This window comes from Epinephelus moara, chromosome 18, assembly GCF_006386435.1.
Source record: "Epinephelus moara isolate mb chromosome 18, YSFRI_EMoa_1.0, whole genome shotgun sequence".
Lineage (NCBI taxonomy): Eukaryota > Metazoa > Chordata > Actinopteri > Perciformes > Serranidae > Epinephelus > Epinephelus moara.
The window spans coordinates 18,570,386-18,593,361 of NC_065523.1; the positions used below are offsets into that span (position 1 = coordinate 18,570,386).

The 22,976-nt window shown below is 40.1% G+C and overlaps 2 protein-coding genes across 2 annotated transcripts in view; one reads left to right on the forward strand and one right to left on the reverse strand.

The window, feature by feature from the left end:
• The window catches only part of galr2b (galanin receptor 2b), a 383,467-nt gene that overhangs the window by 166,233 nt on the left and 194,258 nt on the right, over positions 1-22,976 (forward strand). The gene's annotated exons all lie outside the window — the stretch shown is intronic.
• Positions 7-13,421, reverse strand: kdm8 (lysine (K)-specific demethylase 8). The gene is made up of 8 exons (XM_050070048.1): positions 13,313-13,421; positions 9,202-9,683; positions 6,435-6,607; positions 5,552-5,684; positions 5,391-5,441; positions 1,841-1,990; positions 1,642-1,734; positions 7-1,557 (listed from the first exon to the last, which is right to left on the reverse strand). The coding sequence occupies exons 2-8, from the start codon at positions 9,658-9,660 to the stop codon at positions 1,393-1,395; spliced, it is 1,224 nt and encodes a 407-aa protein (XP_049926005.1). The 5' UTR covers positions 9,661-9,683; positions 13,313-13,421; the 3' UTR covers positions 7-1,392.

The window sequence follows — 22,976 nt, forward strand, 5'->3', positions numbered from 1 at the left end:
GCTGATGCCGTGCCTCCTGATGACGTCCCCCAGAGGAAGCATGTAGAGATTAAAAAGAGTTGGACCTAAAATTGACCCCTGGGGGACCCCAAACTTTATCTCATGGGTTCCTCAGGAACATACTGAAATATGTGAAATGAACATACTGAAAACTATATCTTATTAGATAAAACAGATGTTGACAAATTTTTTCCTTTGGGGACATAATTTACAGTTGAAAAAAGATAATAAATCACAATATAACATAATATATTTAATCGCAATGCTCAGCATATCGCAATATATTTAAAACTGCAATAACATTGTATTGTGACATAAGTATCATGATAATATCGTATCGAATCGTGTATGGTAATTCCCACCACTAGTATCTAGTGCATCATATTTTGACGTGTATGTCCACTCACAGAGCGGCTGTATTTGAGGAGTTAGGACATGAACGTGTTGAAATCTCACACATCTCTTCACATTCTCCTTACAAATATTCCGCCTGGCACAGCCTTGATTTCCCAGAACACCACTTGAGCTGTGAATTTGGTTGAAAAGCAGATCAAATGTGTACATCAGTGCTGATCTAGTTAATTTTGTCACATCCTCACATACTTCATGGTTCTAATTAGGGAGCTTGATTGAACTGGACCTACGGGATACATGACTGGGGCTTGTCAGAGGTCTGAAAAGTGGAATGAAGTGCTGCTGTCTTTGTAGTCAGGTGTTGTGTTTTCAGAGCTCAACAAGAGTTGTACTGTCAGGGTACTTAACCAGTGAGACAGTTTTAATTTCAAAGTCTGTCTGTTCCCAGGGGATTAATTCATTTAATTTATTAATTTTCATGTGTGACCTGCTTGATTGCCTCCGACTGTCAGTTTAACCAGAGAGCCGTGTTTATTACCACATCGTTGTACCTGTAGCTCACTCGGTTATTAAATTTGAAGACTTGCCTCATTTCCATGAATTATGGAAATCACACATCTGAGGATAGTTGTAGGAATAAGGTTGAGAACACAATTAAATATGCCAATTTGAAAAGAGAAACATATCCTATCAAATTAGATGACTAACATCCCTCCGTAATTATATGCAGGATGAAATGAGCACAAACAGTTTTAACTGCTCATTTGTTTTTGTTGGGTTTTTTTCCCCGCCGCCACTAGCTTTCTACACAATAGATGTTGTTGCAATAATCAGCAGCACAATTAAACTAATCATTCGGCAGTGTGTGTTCATTGTTCATGGATCAAAGGTTTGTGTGATCAGCAGTTGTCCTAAGATTTATGAGAATTAGCCTTCCATTAGTTAAAAACTCCAAATTGATTTCCCTCCACAGAAGCAGAACACGAGCTAAACTCAAATTTTGCTCTATAAAAATAACTTTTTATTACAAATCTGCAGTCATGACCACCAGAAGCTGACAGAGAAGCTGAGCTCTAAGGATCGGATATAATGCCAGTGTTGGACGGGGATGAACAGCACGTCTCCAGGCTGTAACACACATTCCAGATACGGAGCCTTGGCAAACTCCGGGAAGCGCTCTGTGTCTGGATTCTCCACCTCCACCTGCATGGAAGGAGTCAGAAATTGGAAATACTGCATACATTTGCAGGCTCGGCGTGTGCTATCTCTGAGGACTGTCAATCCTACCTGACTGGTATTGTGAAGGAGTTGTGATTGATGAGGGTACAGCTTGTCTGTGTCCTCTGGGGAATATAGGCGAATGTATTTGCTTCCCACAACCTGATGTATATACAGGGGGGGAGAATCCCATGAGGTAAACATACTGCGATCACGTGAGAGATCTTTGACACTAACTGGATTCATAAAATAGCCTTGTTATCGTCACCTGAGCTAGGAAGTTCTGCTGAGGGTCCTGGTGAAGAGGAGACACTGTACCTCCGGGCCCAAACCACGCGTTTACAGTAATGTCGTCTTCGTCTCCTTCACCAAGGCAGCAATAATCAGGAGGGCGGATGTCTTCCTTCAGCTCTGGTACCTAAGGCAACATCAGACAAACAAAACCATTTCATCCCCCAAACAGTCCTTTGTATTGTAAGTACTCACCCCATGTGACCCTGAGTTCAGGAAGAAAACTTTGTTTTCCTCACAACCAAAAAATTGAGAAGAAATTCTTACAGTGGTCATGTGGTCTGCGGTTACCAACAGCAAAACTATATCAGTTACACACTCTCACATGACTCATGCAGCATAATTCAAGTCTCATGTACTCAGTTGTTAACTCAGTACGTCCCAAACACATGCATTGTAGTTAAAACAATGATATTTAAAACACTTCTGCATAAACAGCCTCAGGCAGGCTACGCATCTGTGCCTGAGGCTGTACTGAGCAAACAACTGGACAAACAAGACTTTGATGATACTGCACGAGCTGTGAGAGTTTGTAACCAGATGTTTATTTAGTTTTGCTGTTGTTAATTTTTTGTTTTGTTTTTTGGATTCTTCGTTAACTGCAGAGGCATGCAAGAGTTTTCTTAACGAATGATACCGTCTTGTTTGGAACTGAAACATTTGCCAGCATTTAACATTAAATATACAGTTTTATTTGACTCTGCATTTGCTCATGGTATGTTAAGTACTTTTGGTCTTGCTAAAAAGTGCTTGGCTCCAGAAACAGCAATGTTAGACTGTCTGTCTGTCTGCTGCTTTGGTCCAGACTTAATTATCTTAACTGCTGGATGGATTGTAATGAAATGGGGTACAGACACTCACAGCCCCGTCAGGATAAATAGTAATAACTTTGGTAAAATATTTAACTTTTCATCAAGTGTCATCATCAGGTCCAATTTTTTTTTTATCTTTGCAATACTTTCATATACTTCATACTACTTCATATACAAGATCCATTTATTTGAAATTTTATAACACAGGAACTCAAATGAAACTTCAAAATGTCTGTCATCATATTTTATATTTTACAAAGTGACTCATTAGATTAAATAAGTTAAATCAGCTTTCTTTAATGAATACAAGTAATTTATGGTGCAGTTAGATTGCTGCTTGACCGCCTCATTAATACAGGGAGCGTGCCGCTCTGTGTGCAGAGAGCAGGAGAGCAAACAGCTTTTAACCGCAGTGACTAAACATCGACAAATATGGATAGAAGCAGAATATTTTGTGAGAAAAAAATGTTGTGAAATTCAGAAATGATTACATCTATCTTTTTATTTTATAACACTCCAGAGTTACATGAGTTGTTAATAATCCTACACAGACACCACTGTCCTCTGATTCTGCAAATAGTATGATATTAGTAAAATCAATATAGATCCAGAGCAGGTTAACTTCAGGGTATCGGATCACAGCATGTCAACACCCCGACCTCTGACCAATCAGATCACTGAAGAAATAAGTATCCATAAATGGAAGTCATGAGTCTCAGGTAAAAAGGAGTAGCCTGTATGTTGTTACAGGTCAGTAGAATCATTTTAATGTTGAAGGGCTCTTTTTCCACTGGTTTTAAAACAGAGCTTCTAACAAACACAGAGATCATTTCCACACTGAAAACATGATTTTAGCCGCATTTGAAATTATGCAAAGTGTATTTTAGTCTGCAGTGATAGTGTTGATATTTTACACTCTGATTCCATCATTGCAGCTCAAAATAACATGAGACACCTGTGTGATGAGATCTGGGAAGAAAAATCCTTAAAAAAAATAACCCACACGCTGTTAATCTGCTCCTGTAATTATTAATGCTACATTTGGGTGAGATAAACCTCATCAGTTTTTAACGGCTACTTTTCCACCCTTTACTTTGATAGTAAAAACAGTCTGGCATCACTTTACAGCGTTTTATGTGACATATTCATCGTCATCATCCAACTAAACAGCAAAAGATACTTGATATTAATGTCACTTATAGCCTACTGATACCTACATGAAATTTAAGTCTCTGCCAACAGTAACTTTTTGGATAGTATTTTCAACATTTCTACCTTTTCCATCATAAGATTCCAGAGTATCGTTACATCCCACGCCACTGACATTTTACTATCTCACAGTCACAGACACTTTCAGTACAGTTTCATATCATAGCACATGATGCAGTTTACTTCATTCATGGTTCTGATGATGTCACTCGCAATTAACAACCTCGTCTCTTTCACATGAACGTGCTCAGGGCTGGATAGGAAAACTCAGAGTTGACTGAACTGGTTGATGACCAGCTTTGTAGTACCGGTTATGTTAGGGTTAGTCAAACGGATAGTGAAAAGATATCCTAGGTAAGCTGAACTGGCTTCTAAGTACAGGCCGCAGGTTTAGGCAGACTAAACAGACATGCAACAACAAACAAACAAAAAGCTGCGCAGTATTCGATTGTTAATTTAGAATGTGAATTTCAACATTATGAATGAAGGTTTGAGCTTTTGGGTACAGCCTCAGGTTGCACAATGAAAGTTAAGTTGTAGCCCCTTCATGTTACATTCACACAGAACATACAGCATGTGCACATTTGAAAATTATAACAGAATAAAACAACAACAAAATAAAACATTATATACAGTTACTTATGTATAAATCCTTACATACATATACACTTAAATACTTTGGTTTTTAGTGGTACTGATACCACTACTTATAAACAAATGCAAAACTAATGAGATTCCCATCAGCTTCAGTTTAACTTCGCAGTTCATGCTAATCAGCCATTGTTAGCACGCTAACATTTTAAGATAGTGAGGTAACATGTAGCCAGACATTGCTGTCACACTAAATACTACTACTGCTATTACTAATTATAATATTGACAAGTAAAGGATGTCGCAGACTCCTCCATTTAGCTTTCAAATTACTCAGTTCATAGTACGGTGACATTAGATTAAAGGGTTCAAAACTCTCTGCACACAATAATATCCTTTTTGGTCATTATTCTTATTAATAACAAGAAATTAAATGATCATTTATAACAAAAAATCACATATTGTTATTAAGACGTGTTACTTATCTGAAGGAAAACATCAGATGTGTCTTCTTTTTAGGGTGATACACATGACATTTTAAAGCCAGTTGCTAAACACATAAAATTAACATCTGATTAGCTGATTACAGGTGATTCCTGAAGGATGAGGATGTGGTGTGAAACATCAGAGTTCGGCCTCTCTCTGATCTATCAAACAGCCCAAAATACCCAGCTCCTTGTCTGACAAGGTGACCTTTCATAAAGTTCAATCCAGACAATTTATTGACTTGTACGGTAAAATTAGGACTCAGAAGTCAATAGCGTTCGAAGCAATGTGGTGTGAGGATGACAGCTGGAAATAAGCAGTATTCAATTCTTCATGGTGCCAAAAATATAAGCTGAATAATCAATTAGAAAACTGACAACATGAATAATTATATCTATAATGATGTAGTCAGAAGAGATGACACCATACCTGATCAAAAAGCTGGTGCTGAGCGAGGTAACCCAAACCTTTCACTCTGTCCTGGGTGAGCAAATTAAAATCAAAATACAGTGTTAGAATCACATGGAGATCTTTATTTGTTCATATTAACGATGCAGCACTGCAGCAAGACTTAATGAGGATGCACTTACTTTATTTAAAATGTACCGATCAATGAATTCATTGACCGTGAGCAGCGTCTGTGACCATTCCTCGTCTGTGTACCTGGATCCCACCTCAATGGGAACAGTCCGACAGCCGGCTACAGACCTCAGGTACTCTATGCTTTGCGAGAGGGAGGAGAATGGATGAATTAAACATTGCGGTAATACAACAGCACAAAATCTGGTCATTCAGGATTCTAGCGCTGCTCAAAAACATGTCTTGTGTGCACTTCTGGATGTCCTCCTCCACTACCAGAGCTGAGAGTCAGACGCCAGGAGCCGTATGTCAGATGTCAGGGTGAATAGTCAGCTGTCAGGAGTCGGCAGCGAGAGGGAGGACAGTGAAGGATAATCTTAAAATGGAGAGGCAGTTCTATCAGACTCTGGTGTCAGACATTAGAGTCAGGAAGCGGGGCTGTTGTGACAGGTAAAGCAACCTAAATTCAGTCTGTGTTCTTCCCACATTTTAGGGCAATTAAGACTGACACTAAACATCATCACACCAGGTAACCAACTGATTGTATGTTACATGTCAGTGATGCTTCAGCACCAGAGTCCTGCTGGTTTTCTGTCCTCTCAGCAAGATAAGAGCACTCAGCCAGCATCACAAGTGTAAATCAGTCTTGACGGAACATAAATATGGTCGTAGTGTTTAACCATGATGGAGGACTACTGATATAAATGTGATCCCTTATAATGTAGGTTGTTTTCTAAATTAAAATGATAACTTTCTGGCAGACCTTTGGTAGAGTTTGATGAAATGAGTTTAACATAACGATAAAGGGGTTCATAACTTACATGGTGATGTAATCTAGAGACAACAAATCACACTCTTTAATTGAACAAGAGCACACTATAAAACAAAACAAACCTCCAGGGGTGTTGGTTGAGGGCGGGCCAGTGGTCAATGATCCCCTCTAAAATCACCGGTTTGAGTGGGAGCAGGTAGTTTGTGTTGAAGCTCTCCAGTGAAGGACACTTAACCCTGGGAACTGCCAACTCTTCTTTGATTGCAGGAACATGTGGGCCCTCAATCTTTATTCTCTGTTAATGATGCCAAAAACAACAAGAGTTCGTCAAGTCTTAAAAGTTGAAGTTGGTCAATTTTATAAGAACTTTTTGTCGTATTTGCTGAAACTTTCACTATATTGATAAAAAAAAATGTGGCAGATAATTTGTAAAAAAAAAATCCACTGTCTGATCTATAATACACGATCCACACATGAACAAAAACAACCAGTCAGAGCTGAGGAGTCACTGACGCAGCTGTCAGTCATGTCAATCACTGCTCATGACCTGTGAATCAAGTTTCCAATACTGCATATTTCTAGCCTCAAATGCTTTCAGTAGTGATGTTCCTGGCGACTAATTTCCCTATTGACTAAACGAAAATTTTAATCAAGATTAGTCGACTAGTTTAAAACAGTGAAAACACTCAACTCACTCACAAAAAATATTGTGTGCATTAAGAGCCCTTTGAAGCCTTTAATAACGGTCTTCAACAACCATGTGGGATTTTTTTCAAATAATACAACATCTCAAAAAAGATAAAATGCTGCTGAATTCATTTTCTACACTAAAGTACTGCCAAACTGCGCTGGTTTTGCAAGAGGACATCTCTCCAGTTTCCCATCGTGCTGCTTCAAAACTCCATTTTACTCGAGCATTACCTGTCTGACGGCTCTGAAGCACCCACTAGTGGCAGGCAGCTGCATGACAGTTAAGCGGCCTTGCACGTTAATAAAACACTAATTGGTTTAAAGTTCCAGGCGGTGGGCAGTGGGCCGTGCTTGGTACTTGGTACGCCATCATGGTGGACGGGTCACAGACTTTCTTATGTTACAGCTAAACAGTGCACTACAACATTTTGAGTTAAGACAGTTTGATCGAGTTGACAGTTCTCAGCTCTGATTGGTTGTTTCTGCTGGGCCGCACTTGATTCTAACAAATGCTTTAAAGGGAAATTTTGGTTTATTTCAACCTGTCTCCTATCATCCTAAATTTGTTTCAAGTGACTAGTGACATAAAAATAATAGTTAGTGTCAGACCTGTTAAAACCTAAGTTCATACTTCAAGTGCAAAGTTAGTCTACTAAACAAGCTTTTTTTCCACAAAGACCGCCTCATATCGTTAGGATAAATGTCAGAGAACATATAGAAAACGACATGTACACGTGTTGTCTTACCTTACCGGTGTGGTGCCATGTTTGTTTACCATCTATCTCTGCTTTCCAAAGCGCGGCCGAAATATTGCGAGAACAAGCAGAGATCTCATACTGTGCCTGAAATCTCGCGACATTTATCCTAACGATATGAGGCGGTCTTTGTGGAAAAAAAGCTTGTTTAGTGGACTAACTTTGCACTTGAAGTACGCCCTTTCACTTACGTTTTAACAGGTCTGACGCTGTATTTAGGCTAACGGCTAACATGCTAACTATTATTTTTATGTCACTAGTCACTTGAAACAAATTTAGGACGATAGGAGACAGGTTGAAATAAACCGAAATTTCCCTTTAAGAGGCAGTAGCTGTAATAAAGCTATCACATTGTAGCTCTCATTCAATTTTAAAATTAAGAGCTTTAATGGGGAAATAAATGAATCAGTGAATCACTACGGCAGAGCTGACATTACTTGATTAACAAATGAGTCAATCAACAGAAAAGCAAATTATTGAAGTCATTTTGAGAGCTATAATGCCACAAATTATTACGTTGTAGCCTCTCAGTCGTGGGGATGTGTGAGCTTTCAGTCTTAAGTGATAGTAAATTCATTATCATGAGGTTTTGGACCGTCAGTGGAGCACGATAAGCATTATGAAGATGCTGTCATGGGCTTTAGGAAATTATGATGGACAAATTAATTCATTAGCCAAGAAAATATCTGGAAGATTAAGAGTGATAAGAATAGTTGGTTATAGTTAGTACCAGATAGATGTAGTTAAGTTGTTTGTTTGATTTTTTAAGGCAAAAAAAAAAAATGCACATGTAATCGAGTAAAATCCTGCTAACTGTACTCTAAACTCTCCGTCTCCATTTTGATGGCATCTAAACAAAATGATCTGACATTTGAGCGTCTGTTGCACTTTATCCTCTGTGACATCTGATATAGTGCCACAAAATAAAGGGCGACACAGGATATACTTCCTTAAAACTTCCGAGAGGCTTATTCTGACATGTCACCATCGGTTACTGTTTTTTGCAAACTCTGAAGCATTGACAATTTAGGCTGTGGCTGCACTACATGAATTAGCTCCAATAAAATTACGGGAAAACTACTTTTCTGAGTGGTTTCCATAAATACGTGAGCATACTTTTGATGACAAAGGCGCACTCGGTAGTCATCTAAATTAAACCAACAGTACACATCTTATTTTAGGATAATGACTGATGATTTCCTTCCTTTTACTTTTGTAAACTGAATAATAAATGTGCTTTAGCTTTCAGCAAATGTTAAGCCTTTTGAATTCTACGAAAACAATGTTAAAAAAAAGTGGCATTAAACTAAAATCGTACCAAAACATCACATTACTGTCCCCATTTCAAGTCTTGTGACGACATTAGAGGTGTACGCATTAATTTAAAAAGCTAAAGTGACAGCCTCACATAGAACACTGTGTTTTCAATACAAAGACCACTGACCTTGACCTCAGTATGTTCACTCTCTTCTTCTTCTTCTTTGATAGATTTCCTGACTTCACCCTGCAGAATACGAACAATAACCTGAAGTATATCATCCATGATAGCTGCACCCATGAGTAAACCCATGTCACAAGTCCTCACAGCCTGCAGGACCTCATCTGCTGTCGGAACTTCACGACACAGAGCAGCCACTTTAAACAGGCAGCCATATGAATAAACGCGTCTCCATTCTTTGTCCACATGGCGCCATGTTCCCATGTTGAGTTTCTCCCATGAATAGTCCAAAATGATCTGAGCATTAAGCATTCGGCTGGAGCTCGTAGTGTCCCTGTACAGCTGCTGCCTGGACCGTTTCAGCATTTCCAAAACACTTGACTCCACTTTGTCGCTGAACTGCAGTGGAAACTGTTCCTCATTATGAGGCAAGGCAGCAGAGATCTTTGACCACAGCGTGGCCATTGATGAGAAGGTCTTTATTTATGCTGTGTGGACAGACAGTGAAGGTTAGTTAGGACAGCACTTGTTCAGACTGAATCCATAATGGTGATGCACAGCTGAATTTACATGTACAGTACACTGTTTGGAGATTACTTTAAAAATTCACGGGAGGCAAAGGTTGTCATTTAATCACTTGCTCTGTGCTCAGCTGGTCATGGCTCCACAATTACCTAAAATGCCCACCATGGTTACACACATACACGGGACACTTGCTTTCTCTGAAGCTGACAGCCTCCTCACTGCAGTAAAACAGATGTATACTCCTAATTTCCAAATTGGCAACCGCAAAACACAGGTGAGGACATCATGAGCCAGAACTGTGAGTGTGACACATGCACAGTGACGACACCCTGTCACATGGTATCTGTAACCGCCAACTCTGGCTCCATGTGACTCCATCCATGTTTGGATGCTCTGTGAAACTGGAGATGATGCCAAAGTGTGAGGCAGCCAACTTTGAGCACCTGATTCATTTGAGCACAGAAACACAGCCTTGTGAACTCTGAGGCAGAACCCTATTAAATGGTTACATTTAACATGCCACATGCCTGAGGTAATCACTAGTGTCAGGGTGGTTATTATGACCCTGCAGTGCCCTCCGACAGGAGTCATACCAGTCAGGTGTTCTGCACAGTCACATCAGCTAAAGCATTTAAGCAACCTTTGACGTCATGCACATTTTGCAAAAACAAAACAAGCAGAAACTCCAATTATTGAGGATGTTTGGGGGGAATTATGGTCCAACTGTCAAATATTATGGCAGCTATTAGAGAGGATGGACAGAGTGAACCTTCAGAGAAAGTGCACCTCAAATTCAGTAGCAGGAAGAAGATAAGGATATTTTTCTTAAAAACCTCAGACTCTAGTGCCATTTTTAAATAACCGTGTACCCGCTCCATCCACTCATGTTCACTCCTCAATCTCACAAAAGCAAAAACAAACAAAAGGAGGATGTGAGTCAGTATTGCTGCTCCAAGGCTGAATCATAATAACTTATACTACTAATAGACAGATGAAAACACACAAGTTAAAGTTAAAGGAGACCTGAAAATATGAAGATTAGGCTAAATAGGGTCCAGAAGTCTGTGACCTCATTAAAGATCTCCAGTATTTTCACCTAAACCTGGAAATAATCAGAAAATGTGAAGATTTAGAAAAAACATAAGAAGCTTAGACATGTAAAATGAAGAAGAAATATTGAAGATCCTGCAACATTTCTAGGCCAGCAATCAAATTTAAGCAAATCTGTGGCATTGACCAACTTAACTCATTTGTGCAAAAGGTCAGATTTCCTTCAGTTGTATCTCTCCCACTGAAGCATGCGTTCAGATGACACTGGATTTGATTTGATCTAGTTATCTGAGGCTCATTGCACCTGTTATAAATATAACTGTGCCTCAAGTTTCCAGCAGATCATTGCTGACACTGTGATGGTGGGAAACACTGCATCAGAATTAAGTTCAAGTGTGATCAGTCAAATTGTTTACCAAGCAAAGTGGGGCTTTCTCGGCATTAAATCATAGCTAGGCTAAAGGTTCTTAATGGAGCAGTGCATGGAACTCTGAAATGCTTTACGAGCACTTCTTGACTGCCAATGGCTCAAGAGGTAAAGCGGGTCGTTCACGATCTCCTCCAGTACGCATGTTCAAGTATCCTTCGGCAAGATACTGAGCCAAATTGCCCTGGATGGTACCTAGTGTCTCAGCCACCTGTGTGTATAATGTGTGTGTGTGTGTGTGTGTGAATAGACGAATGTGACATGTAGTGTTAAAGTGTTTTGAGTAGTCAGAAGACTAGAAAGGAGTTATACAAATGCGAGTCCATTCTATTCCCCATGAAGACCATAGAAGATGAAGGAGTCCTGACTAGGGTTGCAATGGTATTTTCATGGTACATGTAACTTCAATTGAAATGCTTTTCATATTTTCTGTCATAATTATATTAACGTTAAAATTCATTGTCATTAAAAACTGATTAAAAAGGTAAGAAATAGGTAGTTAAAAAGGTGACTTTGATTTTAAAATGATTTAAAATATACCTTTAAAAATATTGTTCAGTTAAAGTAAAATGTTTTGTTCTTTATGTAAGTTTATTTTGATCTAGAGTAATAGATCAGGGGAATAGAGTTCAGGGGTCACATCTGTTGCATTACAGGCTGAGAGAGTGCTAACATGGCTACAGAGCACAGAGCCAACAAAGGAAGTACATACGGCCCCAAAATAATAATATTCACATGGTCCAAGAGGTGCACACGGTAATTGTCATTTTGCACCTTTATTTGGTTTTGTATCTGATTATAATATTTGTGTAAGAAGGAACAATTCAATATATTTTCTGTTGCTGTGCTAACTTTTTGGGACCTGTCTATTATGAAAAAATTCATGGGAGACTAATGTTGGGCACGTCTAAATGCTGGACATTTGTTGAGAGACTCTAAAAGTAATTAAGAGATTTGTATTAAAAGCTTTTTTTTTTTTTTGTAGTTTCACAGTGTCTGCGGCTGACTGCAGGATGGAAATGAAACTTAAAAAGACACCTGTATGATGCGTGGCCATCATTTTCTTGGACCTGTGTAGTTACAGTACAATATCATGGTGTTAAAGAATTATTAGCAATCAGACTGACCCCTAAAGGAATGAAAATGGAACGGTAATTTTTAGTTGAACAAACATTTTGTCACTATAATTAACACTTTCTTGAAAATGACTCTGTCCAGTTGCATTTTTTTTTTTCAATATCGTAGATAAGCAAGTGTACACAGTATGATAGCTGTCAATTTTCATACCATGGTACACCTTGAAATCTGTAAGCTGCTGTAACCCTAGTCAGGACTGGCATTGACTTTCCTCCACAGTCACCTGACTTCAACCCCATCTAGCATTTAGGGGGACTCTTGAAGACTGAGAAAGCCAAGACTTGAGAGTGGCTCTTTGAAAGATTGTCAAATCGTGCTTGGATATTATGGGTCAACACACAAACTTGTGGAGTCCCTGCCAGCTCGAGTGCATGCTGTCATTAAAGCAAAAGGGAGACATACCACACACTAAAATATTCTAAAATTCATTTTCACACAAATGGCTGACATGATGTTATCATATGTTATGAAAAAAAAAAAAAGTTACATTGGCAACAAATGCAAAATAAAAGTATCCTAACTTGTGGTCTCAGACTTTTTCCACATCACTATATTGAGTTTGATTCTGATTGCAATCTGCAAATATGAAGATAACAACAATAACAATAATAAAAGTGTAACGGTCATTTAACACCATCTATTACTGTATATTTATACAAAACAATCAAATTTCTCTTCACTTTTTCTTTTTCTGGCGACTTATTAACAGACTCCTGGTAAAGCACAGTCTCAAAAGTATTCGGACAGGACATTAACCACACCTCTAATGTATAACATGAGGAACATGTAAATTTTATATCCAGAGAAAGCAGCTAGAAACGAAGTAAAACATACTAACGTTAAAAAGTAACAGGTGCACGAGCGTTAACGTTTGAAGTTAATTCGTATCGTGAGGGAAACAGGTGTATCTAGGAGACCGAAACACTTTTAAACAGCGCTAGCTAAAGCTAAATTACATACGCTAAATGCTACATTTACCTGTTAGCAAGACATTAACACCGTTAATCCATAATTATTTGTTAAATAGCAGACTATTCTGAACAGTAGCAGCTTCAACGCCACCAACTTCAGCTGCCTGTGGGACAATAAAAACATACCGGACGGGAACGCCGGCAGCGGTGAACATTGGTTCCGCCTTACGGTCAAGGTGTCCAAAACAGGAATTAAAAGGCTTCTTAAAATGCTACAAAAAATACGTGAGCTCACCGGTATTATAATTTAAGTGATTTCAAAAACTGGGCGTTTTATTTTCTATATATTTTTGTAATACTGAATTTGATCTGCATTCACTCTGTACTCCAGTAGAGGGTAGTAACCTCTGCACATGCTCTAAACCTGTAAAATGCAGTGGCAGACATGACTGAACTAACACACACACACACACACACACACACACACGCTTTCATTTGTCACATGCTGCCTGTATCATTCTATGCCCACACCCTACACTCTGCTTGTATACTGTACATCTGTCCCAAACCTCTCAGCCTTGTAGCTGCACCAACATCTGTCTTTCTTTCTCAGATTATAAACCAACCGTAGTAAAGCTCAGTCAATTAAAATAAAACAGTGCTCCTGTGACAGCACGGCGTGATTTACATACACACGGAGACACGTTAAGTAAATTAGAAATCCGTCTCAACAGGTGAACAACAGATTCCAGTCATTATGTGGCAACGACTCTTACATCGTAATAAATGACGGTGCAGTTGTTACACAAACATTTGTTTTCCCCCGTTTTTTTCATCAGCCCTGCTACTCAGAATGTTTTATGTAAATACAGATATTCCTAGAAGGCTGATTGATATGTATCTCCTCATGCAGAGCTAAAACAATAATTGGGTTTGTCTTTTTGATGTCACACAGAGATATTTGAGTTTTTTGTATATTCAATTGCTTTTTTTTGTGGGTGGGGAGGAGAAACCTGAACAAACATGATAGGAAACCTTCAGCAGGGGCAGGAAAGTCTAGAATCTATAAACACACGGCACTATTATCAAATGTCAAACACTCTATGAAATTCAAATAATCTCAGTGCAAACCGCCGAGCCGTTCCTGTATGTAAAGCAGATGGAGACAAGAGAGAGACAGCCCGCCTTTCCAGGAATCACAGGGGATTTTAAAATGTTTCATGCATTTCTGTTCATTCTCACTGTGTAAACAGCAGAATTCTCGTGGCTCGATCTATTGTTCACTTACTTGCATGGAGGTGGGAAATTACTGTGGAGGCTAAAACTGCTGTGTGCTGCTTTTTCCTCTCTTTAAAGCCTTTGCTTTATGAATAAAGGGACTATAAGAAAAAAGTTAATTACAAGTTGAATGTTTAAGAATAAAGGAAAGGATTGAGAGCAAACAAAACGTCCAGAGAGTTTGATTAGCTGAAGGTTTGATCTGCACAGGAAACTGAATTAAGGATAAATAATTTTAACATCAAAAAACACTAATAACAATCAATTACAATGCAGTTCAGGGCAAAACAACCTGTCTGTGTAAACCCACATCACAGCTAAAAAAAAAAGGCCCTTTATAAACATATTGTAAAGTAAGGGGACCTGGCCTTAGCTGGTCAAACACATTGTGTTCATTATTGTACGGGATGCTGTGGGAGACAAACCTCACACCATGATGTGAAAGCCGTGTTGTGTACCTCTGCTTGTGTGAGCGGTGGGGGTGGTCCCAGCAGGAGAGACTGATGTATTATTCAGATGTGTCTGACTCTGTGGTTGTAAGACGGTGTGGGGCTACACTGAAGGTCAGAGGCCCAGCGATGTTATTCCTCCCTGTGCTGTCAGCTCTGACTTCATGTGCAGGCCGTTCTCCCAAATCTCCATCGGCAGGGGTCAGTGACCTTTCCCAGGTTTACGTGGAAGGGGAGGGCGATCGCTCTATCTGATCCTCCCAGGGCCTCGTTAGCTGGTGTCGCTCTGAAGATACAGAAAGATTTCATTTAAAATTGCTGTGTGCTACTTTTTCCCATTTTTTTAGCTGTAATTTTTATGTGGGAAAAAATAGAGTGATGCAGGGAGGACATTTATTTGGAGGCCAACAAGGAAGTTAGCATCGCCCTAGTTTCTGCAACAAAAAAGCCTTTGGGATTTTTACATTGGATTTTGGATTATTGCAGAAAATAAACTCTGTGGCGAACAAAAGTTTCTGATACTTATAAGTTTTGTGCAGCAAGATAATCCTTAAATTATTAACAAATTAACACCATTTTTAGGATTTTTGAGGCGTAAATGCCATGGCCAAGAAGTAAAACGCTAACGTTAGGCTATAAATTACTTAAACTTTTCTGACGTATTTTATGTTGTAGAACAAAACGTGAAAGTCTCTCAAGTTGTGTTAATCAAGGACCTTATTTCTGACAACTAACCAAAAACCCACTGACTTCGAGATGAGGGAACCAGGAGTGCTAAAATGCTAACTCATTTCTGGATTTTAGGGCTCATTTCTGCACCCCTATTCTAGCCTTGCCAATGGCACTATTTTGTAAATCAAAGGATTTTGGTGAGCTAAGAAGTTAAGAGGAGGTTTTCTAAACACCTTTGACCAATTTTTGGTTCTCTGTTTTGTTGTTTTGGTGATATTTATTTTCAGGCTTTATATTTTTTTTTAAAATACGATAAGCGCAGCACTATAAAAAGCGAATAAGTGTGCATAGGATGGGCGAAAGGGGGGTGGATGAGTCAAAGAAAGTCCACTGTTTATGTCCTGTGTGAAACCACAAGTCAGTTGAGCTATTTTAATTATAACGTAGTATGCTATTATGTGTAGTATACAACACTAGTGACTCACGTGATGGTACATGATGTTAGTAACAACGGACAAACAGACTTATTATAAGCCAAACCATGATGTTTTTTTCTAAACCTAACCATGTGCTTTTGTTGCCTAAACCTAAGGAAGTAAATATCAGTAAAGAACATCAGTTTTAATTTTCAAGTTTATTTTGAAAAGAGTTAATGAGTGGAAACTGTAAGTTACACTTCCTGTGAAATGGAGAGTTTATTTTGAAAAGACACAATGACTGTAACAAGTGTGCACACAGTCCATGAGCATCCAAAACTAGCGAGGTAGGCCTAGAGCATCATATTTTGATGACCACTGACCAAGCGTCAGTACATCTAATGCTCACGAATTAACACATTTGATCAAAACACTTTTAATGCTCAGTCAAAATAAACAAAACAATGCTCTGGAGTCTTGTTGTCAGTTGTCAGGCAAAGAGGAAGTTGCACCTCACCAAGAAACTACAAACTACTAGAATTAAGTAACAATTACATATTTTCATATTTTCTTCCTCTCCTTATTTGCTCTGTCTCTGTAGAGTAGCCTACTGACATTGAGTCCTATAGGTCTGGGTAGTCTCGCCACCAGACAATCAGAGATCTCCGCCTTCTGATAGTCTGGGGACACTCCTTTCTAAAGTGTGTTTAACACACCGGAGAAAATGGCAGACAACAAAGCAACGCCTCTTGCATTTTTTAAAAGGACACGCCCTCCCGCAAATGTGCGCTCCCCCTTTTCTCGTCCGCAAGGCAACAAACACACAGAGAGCTTGAAAATGGATGCCAAGAGATTTAACTCCATTTTATCAAACGTGTGCTCAGTCCACAAGATTGTGGAAATGAAGGACTTACAGCGACTTTGTTTAAAACTTTTAACGCAGTCGGACTATGTTTACGAGCACAAGAGTTCAGCGAGCCACCGAAGGACCACCCTGCGGATTTACTATTGGTTCTGCAATGTAGGGAGTTTTTTTAAACTCTGAAATTGCATCCGCCCATCTAAACACAAAATCAGGGAGAAAGACATCAGTCTTTAGTTAAGCAAAGCGTCGAAAGACTGACTTGTGAGTCTAAGTCTGGGTGTCCACAGATGGTGACAGTTAGTCCTCCACTTTTTTTAGTCTTGGTGACGTTAGGAGAATTTCAGTGCTGACAGACTTTAGTTCCACAGCATCATGCAAATGTATTGTTCAAGTTTAAACTCTTCAACTTACAATTTTTTATCTTTGAAAATAGCCAGGATAGCTGTTTTCCTCTGTTTCCGGACTGGCTGCCTGCTCCAGCTACATATTTGCTGTACAGATATGAGAGTGGTATCAATCGTCTCATGTAACTCTTAGAAAGACAGGAACTTAGCACCGAGTAGTCCTTTAATTTAATTTCTCAACAATTTAAAACTCTGATGACTGCATCTTCATCAGTGGCGTTGTTTGTAAATCAATTTATTTTGTAAGCCAAAAGGAAATTAAAAACTCTGTGACAGTCTTCCTCAGCAGACAGAGTTGCCTGAGTTGGTGAGAAGGATTGTGCGATTGATCGAAAGCTCCAGGAAGGCTACTGAATGGAGTTTGTGGTGAGATTGTTTTGTCGACTGCTGTACAAGCATGAACTTTAAATCTCACCATCCAGCCCACTCTGACCCGCTGAGACAATCAGCATTTTTGTTTATTCCTAATTGGGCCGGCTCTTTTCTCCCTGATGTTTTAATACTTAAATCCCCCTGAATCAGTTCCTATGTTAATCTTCACTATAACCACGAGTGCTATGTGTTTGTTTTTGATCAAAAGTGAATTGATTGTGCTCCCTAAAAGTCCTCTCAAAGTAAATTTAATTTACTTTGAAGTGAACAGTTTTAATTTTATGCCTCTACAAATACGAATCTGTCTTGATCCGTTGTTTGGAATCTCGACTGTGCCTGAGTTTGTGCAGCAAACAATTCATTTGGTTTATATTATCATGATTCCCTTTGAACCTCGGACGGTCTCAGCGGTGCTGTAACAGAGCCTCTGAGCAGCAGCTCAGGGTTTGCCAGCAGCCAAACAGGGCAGCAGGGCAGCATGGACCGTGACTGTTAGCAGCGTATTCCCAGGGGCCTGCGAAGCCTGAACCGCCGGGACACCACAGGAGGGATGTAATCACCACCATTACGCTCCAGGTGCTGCTGAAATAAAAGATGGAAACAAGCCTCCGGTGGTGTTGCCATGGATCAGAATCCAATTAAACACTGTTTAGCTCGACACAAACTGCCAGTCGTAGCCTGTTGACTCATGAAATTAATGTATTGTCGTGGCACAAAGAAACTGTTGCAACAGAGACTGCAGCATGACCCAAGGCACGACCCATTCAAACCGCTGCAGCTTCATTCTTGGCTGATGTAAATTTCATTAGGCAATTGAAGTGTCAGAGAGACAACACAACACTGCATATATAACAGTGGCGGACTCAGGCTGTATGAAGGGCAGGGGCGAGAAGATTAAAAAGGGCACCAGCTGCATGCTGTGGGACATCGGACAGTTTTCTAGCATGCAGGGCAGCCTATATGGCACTGAATCGTATTTTCTCAATTGTAAGGCCACCCGAGAGGGCACTATACGTTTTCTCTACTAGAAGGGCACCCTGGAGGGCACTTTATCATGTTTTATCTACCACAGGAGCATCCAAGAGGTCACTTCTGCTGCATTTTTTCAGACATGAGGGAACCAAGGGGTCCACCAGTGATCTGTAATTCCACCACTTGGGCATTTTTTTTGTCATCGCTCGGTTTTCAAGGTCATCTGTTTGCTTAAGCTTGTGCACGAACACATGTCTGCACCTCCAAATGCAGTGTCACATTTATCCCCAAGGCAATTTATGCATACATAAAAGCTAGTGGAGGTTAAGGGTTGCTACATTCCTTGGGAACCTGGTAATGGGTATTTGGAAATGCCCTGAAGAGGTAACAAATGAGAGGTGTAAAGTTAAATGTCCTGTGAAATCATCAGGAGATCTGAAACAAGCTGCCTTTACAGCCTCGGGGAGGTTTCCACAGACAATTATCTTGGGCACACCCAGCCCCCAGCACGGCGCGACTACAGGTCGGCATCGCAGGTCTGCTCGCTTACAGATGTTGCTGGTAAGTCAGAGTTAGGGATGACGAAGCCGTCCCATGGGTCGTTGCGAAGACACGGGCTCGCCAGCTTGGCATACCTCCACAGAGCGGTGTTAGTGGAGCACTATTGCCTGCTCGCTCCAAGCAGGTGCTCAGTTCCAGTGGCTTAATGTGGGACGCCAGAGTGCAGGCAGTCCGTCAAAACCACTTTGGATCAAATTAATGCAACCAGGTGTGCCCCTGCAGTTGGGGCTCAGGTGACACCTGCTACTTCCCTTTAATTAGAGCCCAAACAGCTGTTTCAGGAAAGACAGAGAGGGAGAGGGTCCCCGGGTTAGTCTGCTGCCTCAGTCACCGCTTGATACTGGTCACATTTGATTATTGCTGCAAGTTTTGCGTAATGCCGATACATAAATCAATACCTGGCAGCGGGGCGATGTGCGTTTTCACCCTTTAGTGGCGAATAAAAAAGTAATAATGACATTGGATGTATTTGCCGGCTTGAATAATCAACTGTCCCTCAGAGCATGTGTAAGAAAAGCATGGCACTTCTGGCCAAAAAAGACTCACTTCTGACAAATATGACTCACTTGCTTAGCAAGGTGAAGATAAAAGTGAAGGCAGACTTCACCTCGTTATTCTAGTACTGTGAAGAATCTTCAGGGGGCTGCAAGCTCTGAGGGTAGTTTAGGTAGCTTTGATCTTTCTTGGATGCAGTAATATGCATGGTGTAGATGAAGAGAGAGGGTATCCATCTTGAAAATATGATTTCCCTTTGGTTCTTTAACAAGGCTAAAAAGAGGTGGGTGGTCAGCTCCAGGGGCTCTGCAAGGAAATTCTATGCTCCAGACGAGGTGCGAATGTGGAGCTCATAGTTACGACTGTAGGATCTGAACAAAGTCATATTACTGCAAATGTTCAGGAGGCCCCTGCAGCTGGGGATCCTGGGAATCATTAATAAAACTGCATGCCCCCCCCCCCCCCCCCAACAGTCTGTAAGTCACACGGTGGAGTATCTGTGCCATAAACATATAACAAATCTGCCCACACACAGCATGCCTGACGTGCTGCACTTCTTAGGTTCCAGAAAAAAACTAATTTATGACTCCGGTTTGATGATTAATCTCCCTTCATACATATTCAAATATACAGTAGATGCATTTTTAATAATATGATAACTGTGCACACTCATCCAGGGATTTGAATTCATGCGTGGAATCAAAAGAGATCGCCTTGTAAATGGCAACGACTGTCCTTTACCAGCCTGAATGCTCATTCTCTCCAGCTCCAAGCGGTTCAAAGGTCAGTCTCACATGAGAGGTCCATTTACCAGCAGAGAGCAGTATTGTGGCAGCAAAGTCCTCCCCCATCGTGGCTTGATAATTTAGTATGCAAAGAGGAAACAGAGATAGTCGCGCATCTCATGCTTTCTTTGTTGACAGTGTTTTGACTCCAAAGGCTTTTCATCGGGTCAGATTTGTGAATGACATCCCCAAAATTACAGAGAGAGGCTGTAAAACAGAGATTAAGACTTCAAAATCCTGTCAAGAGACACAACATTATTATTATTAGCTATGTACACGAGAGACTAACTCACAGAATTGAGTGTTTTCTGAAATATAAAGCTGGGTGATTACTGCAAATAAAAAAAAAAAATAGGTGTGTCTGATCCAGATAGAAACAGAAAATGGCCTATACAGAAATCCTTATTGCAAGAATGGAGATCCTCTCAACAAATGTGTGGAAGATATAGGTTTAAATCTTTTTATCCTGTTATCATTTTTGTTGAATTTAAAGCTGAAGGACTAAAACAAGAGATTCTAATCAAAAAAAGAGATGTAAAACCCTTTTTTGTACCTATTACAGGTACAAAAAAGGCTCCTTTATTCTTTTCTTTGTATTGCACAGGCTCACAAAGGTGACAGAAGACCAGAGAGACATCCAGAATTGAAAATGAACATGCACAAAAAAAAACACACACACTGGTGAATACACCTGAGTCAAGAATGCCTTTTGGCGGTTTTCTGAACAAATAAAAGCTGTGGGTGTCTGACCTTGGCACACGTTACCAGCTTCGAACTGGGTCAGCAGTCGCCTCTACTTGTAAAAAGGAGTCTATTCTTCATTTGTGCGCAAGTTGAAATCTAAAGCACCGGCTGAATGCATCCGCAGAGCTGTGTGTCAGCGGATGGGAGGGTAAATGTTCGCACTTGTTTGCAGTGGAAGGAAGGAGATGGTTTATTTTCGTGGCACCTGTGACCTGCCACTGTTTCCGTCACAAACAACTGCCTCGCTGAATAAGGAGGGAGAGAGGAAGATGTATCGTGGCAGAGTCCCTTTTTTTTATTTTTTTACTCCCAACAATCTTTGGGCGGATGTATGCAGGGCGCTGCCAAAGTGTCATCGCATGGTATTGATTTAGGAATCCTCAGGAGCTGATTGATGATTCCCACTCTGGACTGTGAACAATGAGCTTTCACTGGCTCTCTGCTCAGCACACGTGTGACAGAGACGCCTCATATGGGGGAGGGAGAGTCACCATATTTCCCATTGTTTGTAATGACAGTCATTATCATTTCAAACCCCCCCCCCCCCCCCCCCCCCTTCAGAATGCACAAATATACATTACCTTCTTTGCATTGTGTCAAGAGCGCTTTGCATGAGCCGGAGCCAAAACATGAATGAAGCAGTGCAAAGTAATTCAGTCCTTCAACCACCTGCCTCTCCGATGAACAAATACACAGACACATCCCTGAACATGCCCACGGGCTCTTATCACATCCAGCTGTCAAGTGGGTGCTGATCCATCATCTAAGTTCTGTGTTAGCATTTTGGCACTTTGACCTCTCCGAATAAATCTTTAATATGTTGGAATGAGTTGGATGTTCATGGTTTGTGTGCTGGAATATACAAAGATGAATTTCCATGTCTGTCTTTCCATCTGCTGTCCATGGTGTTTGGGCTTGAGTGTGTATATGTCACCCTTTAGGTGTTTTTTTTTTTTTGTCTTATTGAGGTTTCCAGTCTCTTTCTTTTGGCACTTATTTGTTTCCATCCAACACAACAGACTTTTACAGGTTTCCTATTACAGATTTTTCATCTCCTTTTTGCTCCTCATCAAAAAACAAATTGTGATCTATTCCCAAGTCCTGCTACCTAAAAAACAAAGCTACATCATTGGTAACCTTGGAAACTGCAGTCTTGTTTGAAATGGTTGAAGCACAGGTCCTTCAAAATTTGAGATTATTCAGCCATCAACAACTTCCATGTAGTGTGTCATAAATCAACTTTGGACGTGCTCTTGTCTCGTCAGATGTGCTAGGACGCAATGGCGGCTCTGTGAAAATGAGAAAGTGGGAACACCTTTAATCAAATGTTTAAGACAGGATTTAATACGCTACATTCTTGCATATATTGTGCTTTTCTGAAAACTCTGTTAAAAGAGGAATCAATAAATGTCTGAACTGAACTGGCTGAAGGACTGCTGTCCTCCATAAGCTTCTTATATTTCCTTTGAAATCAAAACCCGAGCTGTTCATTAGTCTCCTCTGTTGAATTCAGAGAAGATTTGCCTTGGGGGAGATTTGCACTGCACTGTCTGTGGGCTTCACAGTTTGTTTCATGTTAACTTGATTGGGTTTTTGACACCTGGAATACCTATGTGAGACGTTAACTTATTCAACATTGTAACTGCTTTCAAAAAAAATCTATTGAGTATGAAAACAGAGATGATCAGGACGATTTTCCTCACCAAAAGTATAATTTT

Bases quoted from the DNA above. Each gene is read 5' to 3' on its own strand.
- kdm8 (XM_050070048.1), bottom strand. From the start codon at position 9,660: ATGGCCACGCTGTGGTCAAAGATCTCTGCTGCCTTGCCTCATAATGAG. The intron at 5,685-6,434 runs GTTTGTTTTGTT...CCTCTCGCAAAG, and splicing joins CTCAACCAACACCCCTGGAG to CATAGAGTACCTGAGGTCTG. The intron at 1,735-1,840 runs GTGACGATAACA...TATATACATCAG, and splicing joins AGCAGAACTTCCTAGCTCAG to GTTGTGGGAAGCAAATACAT.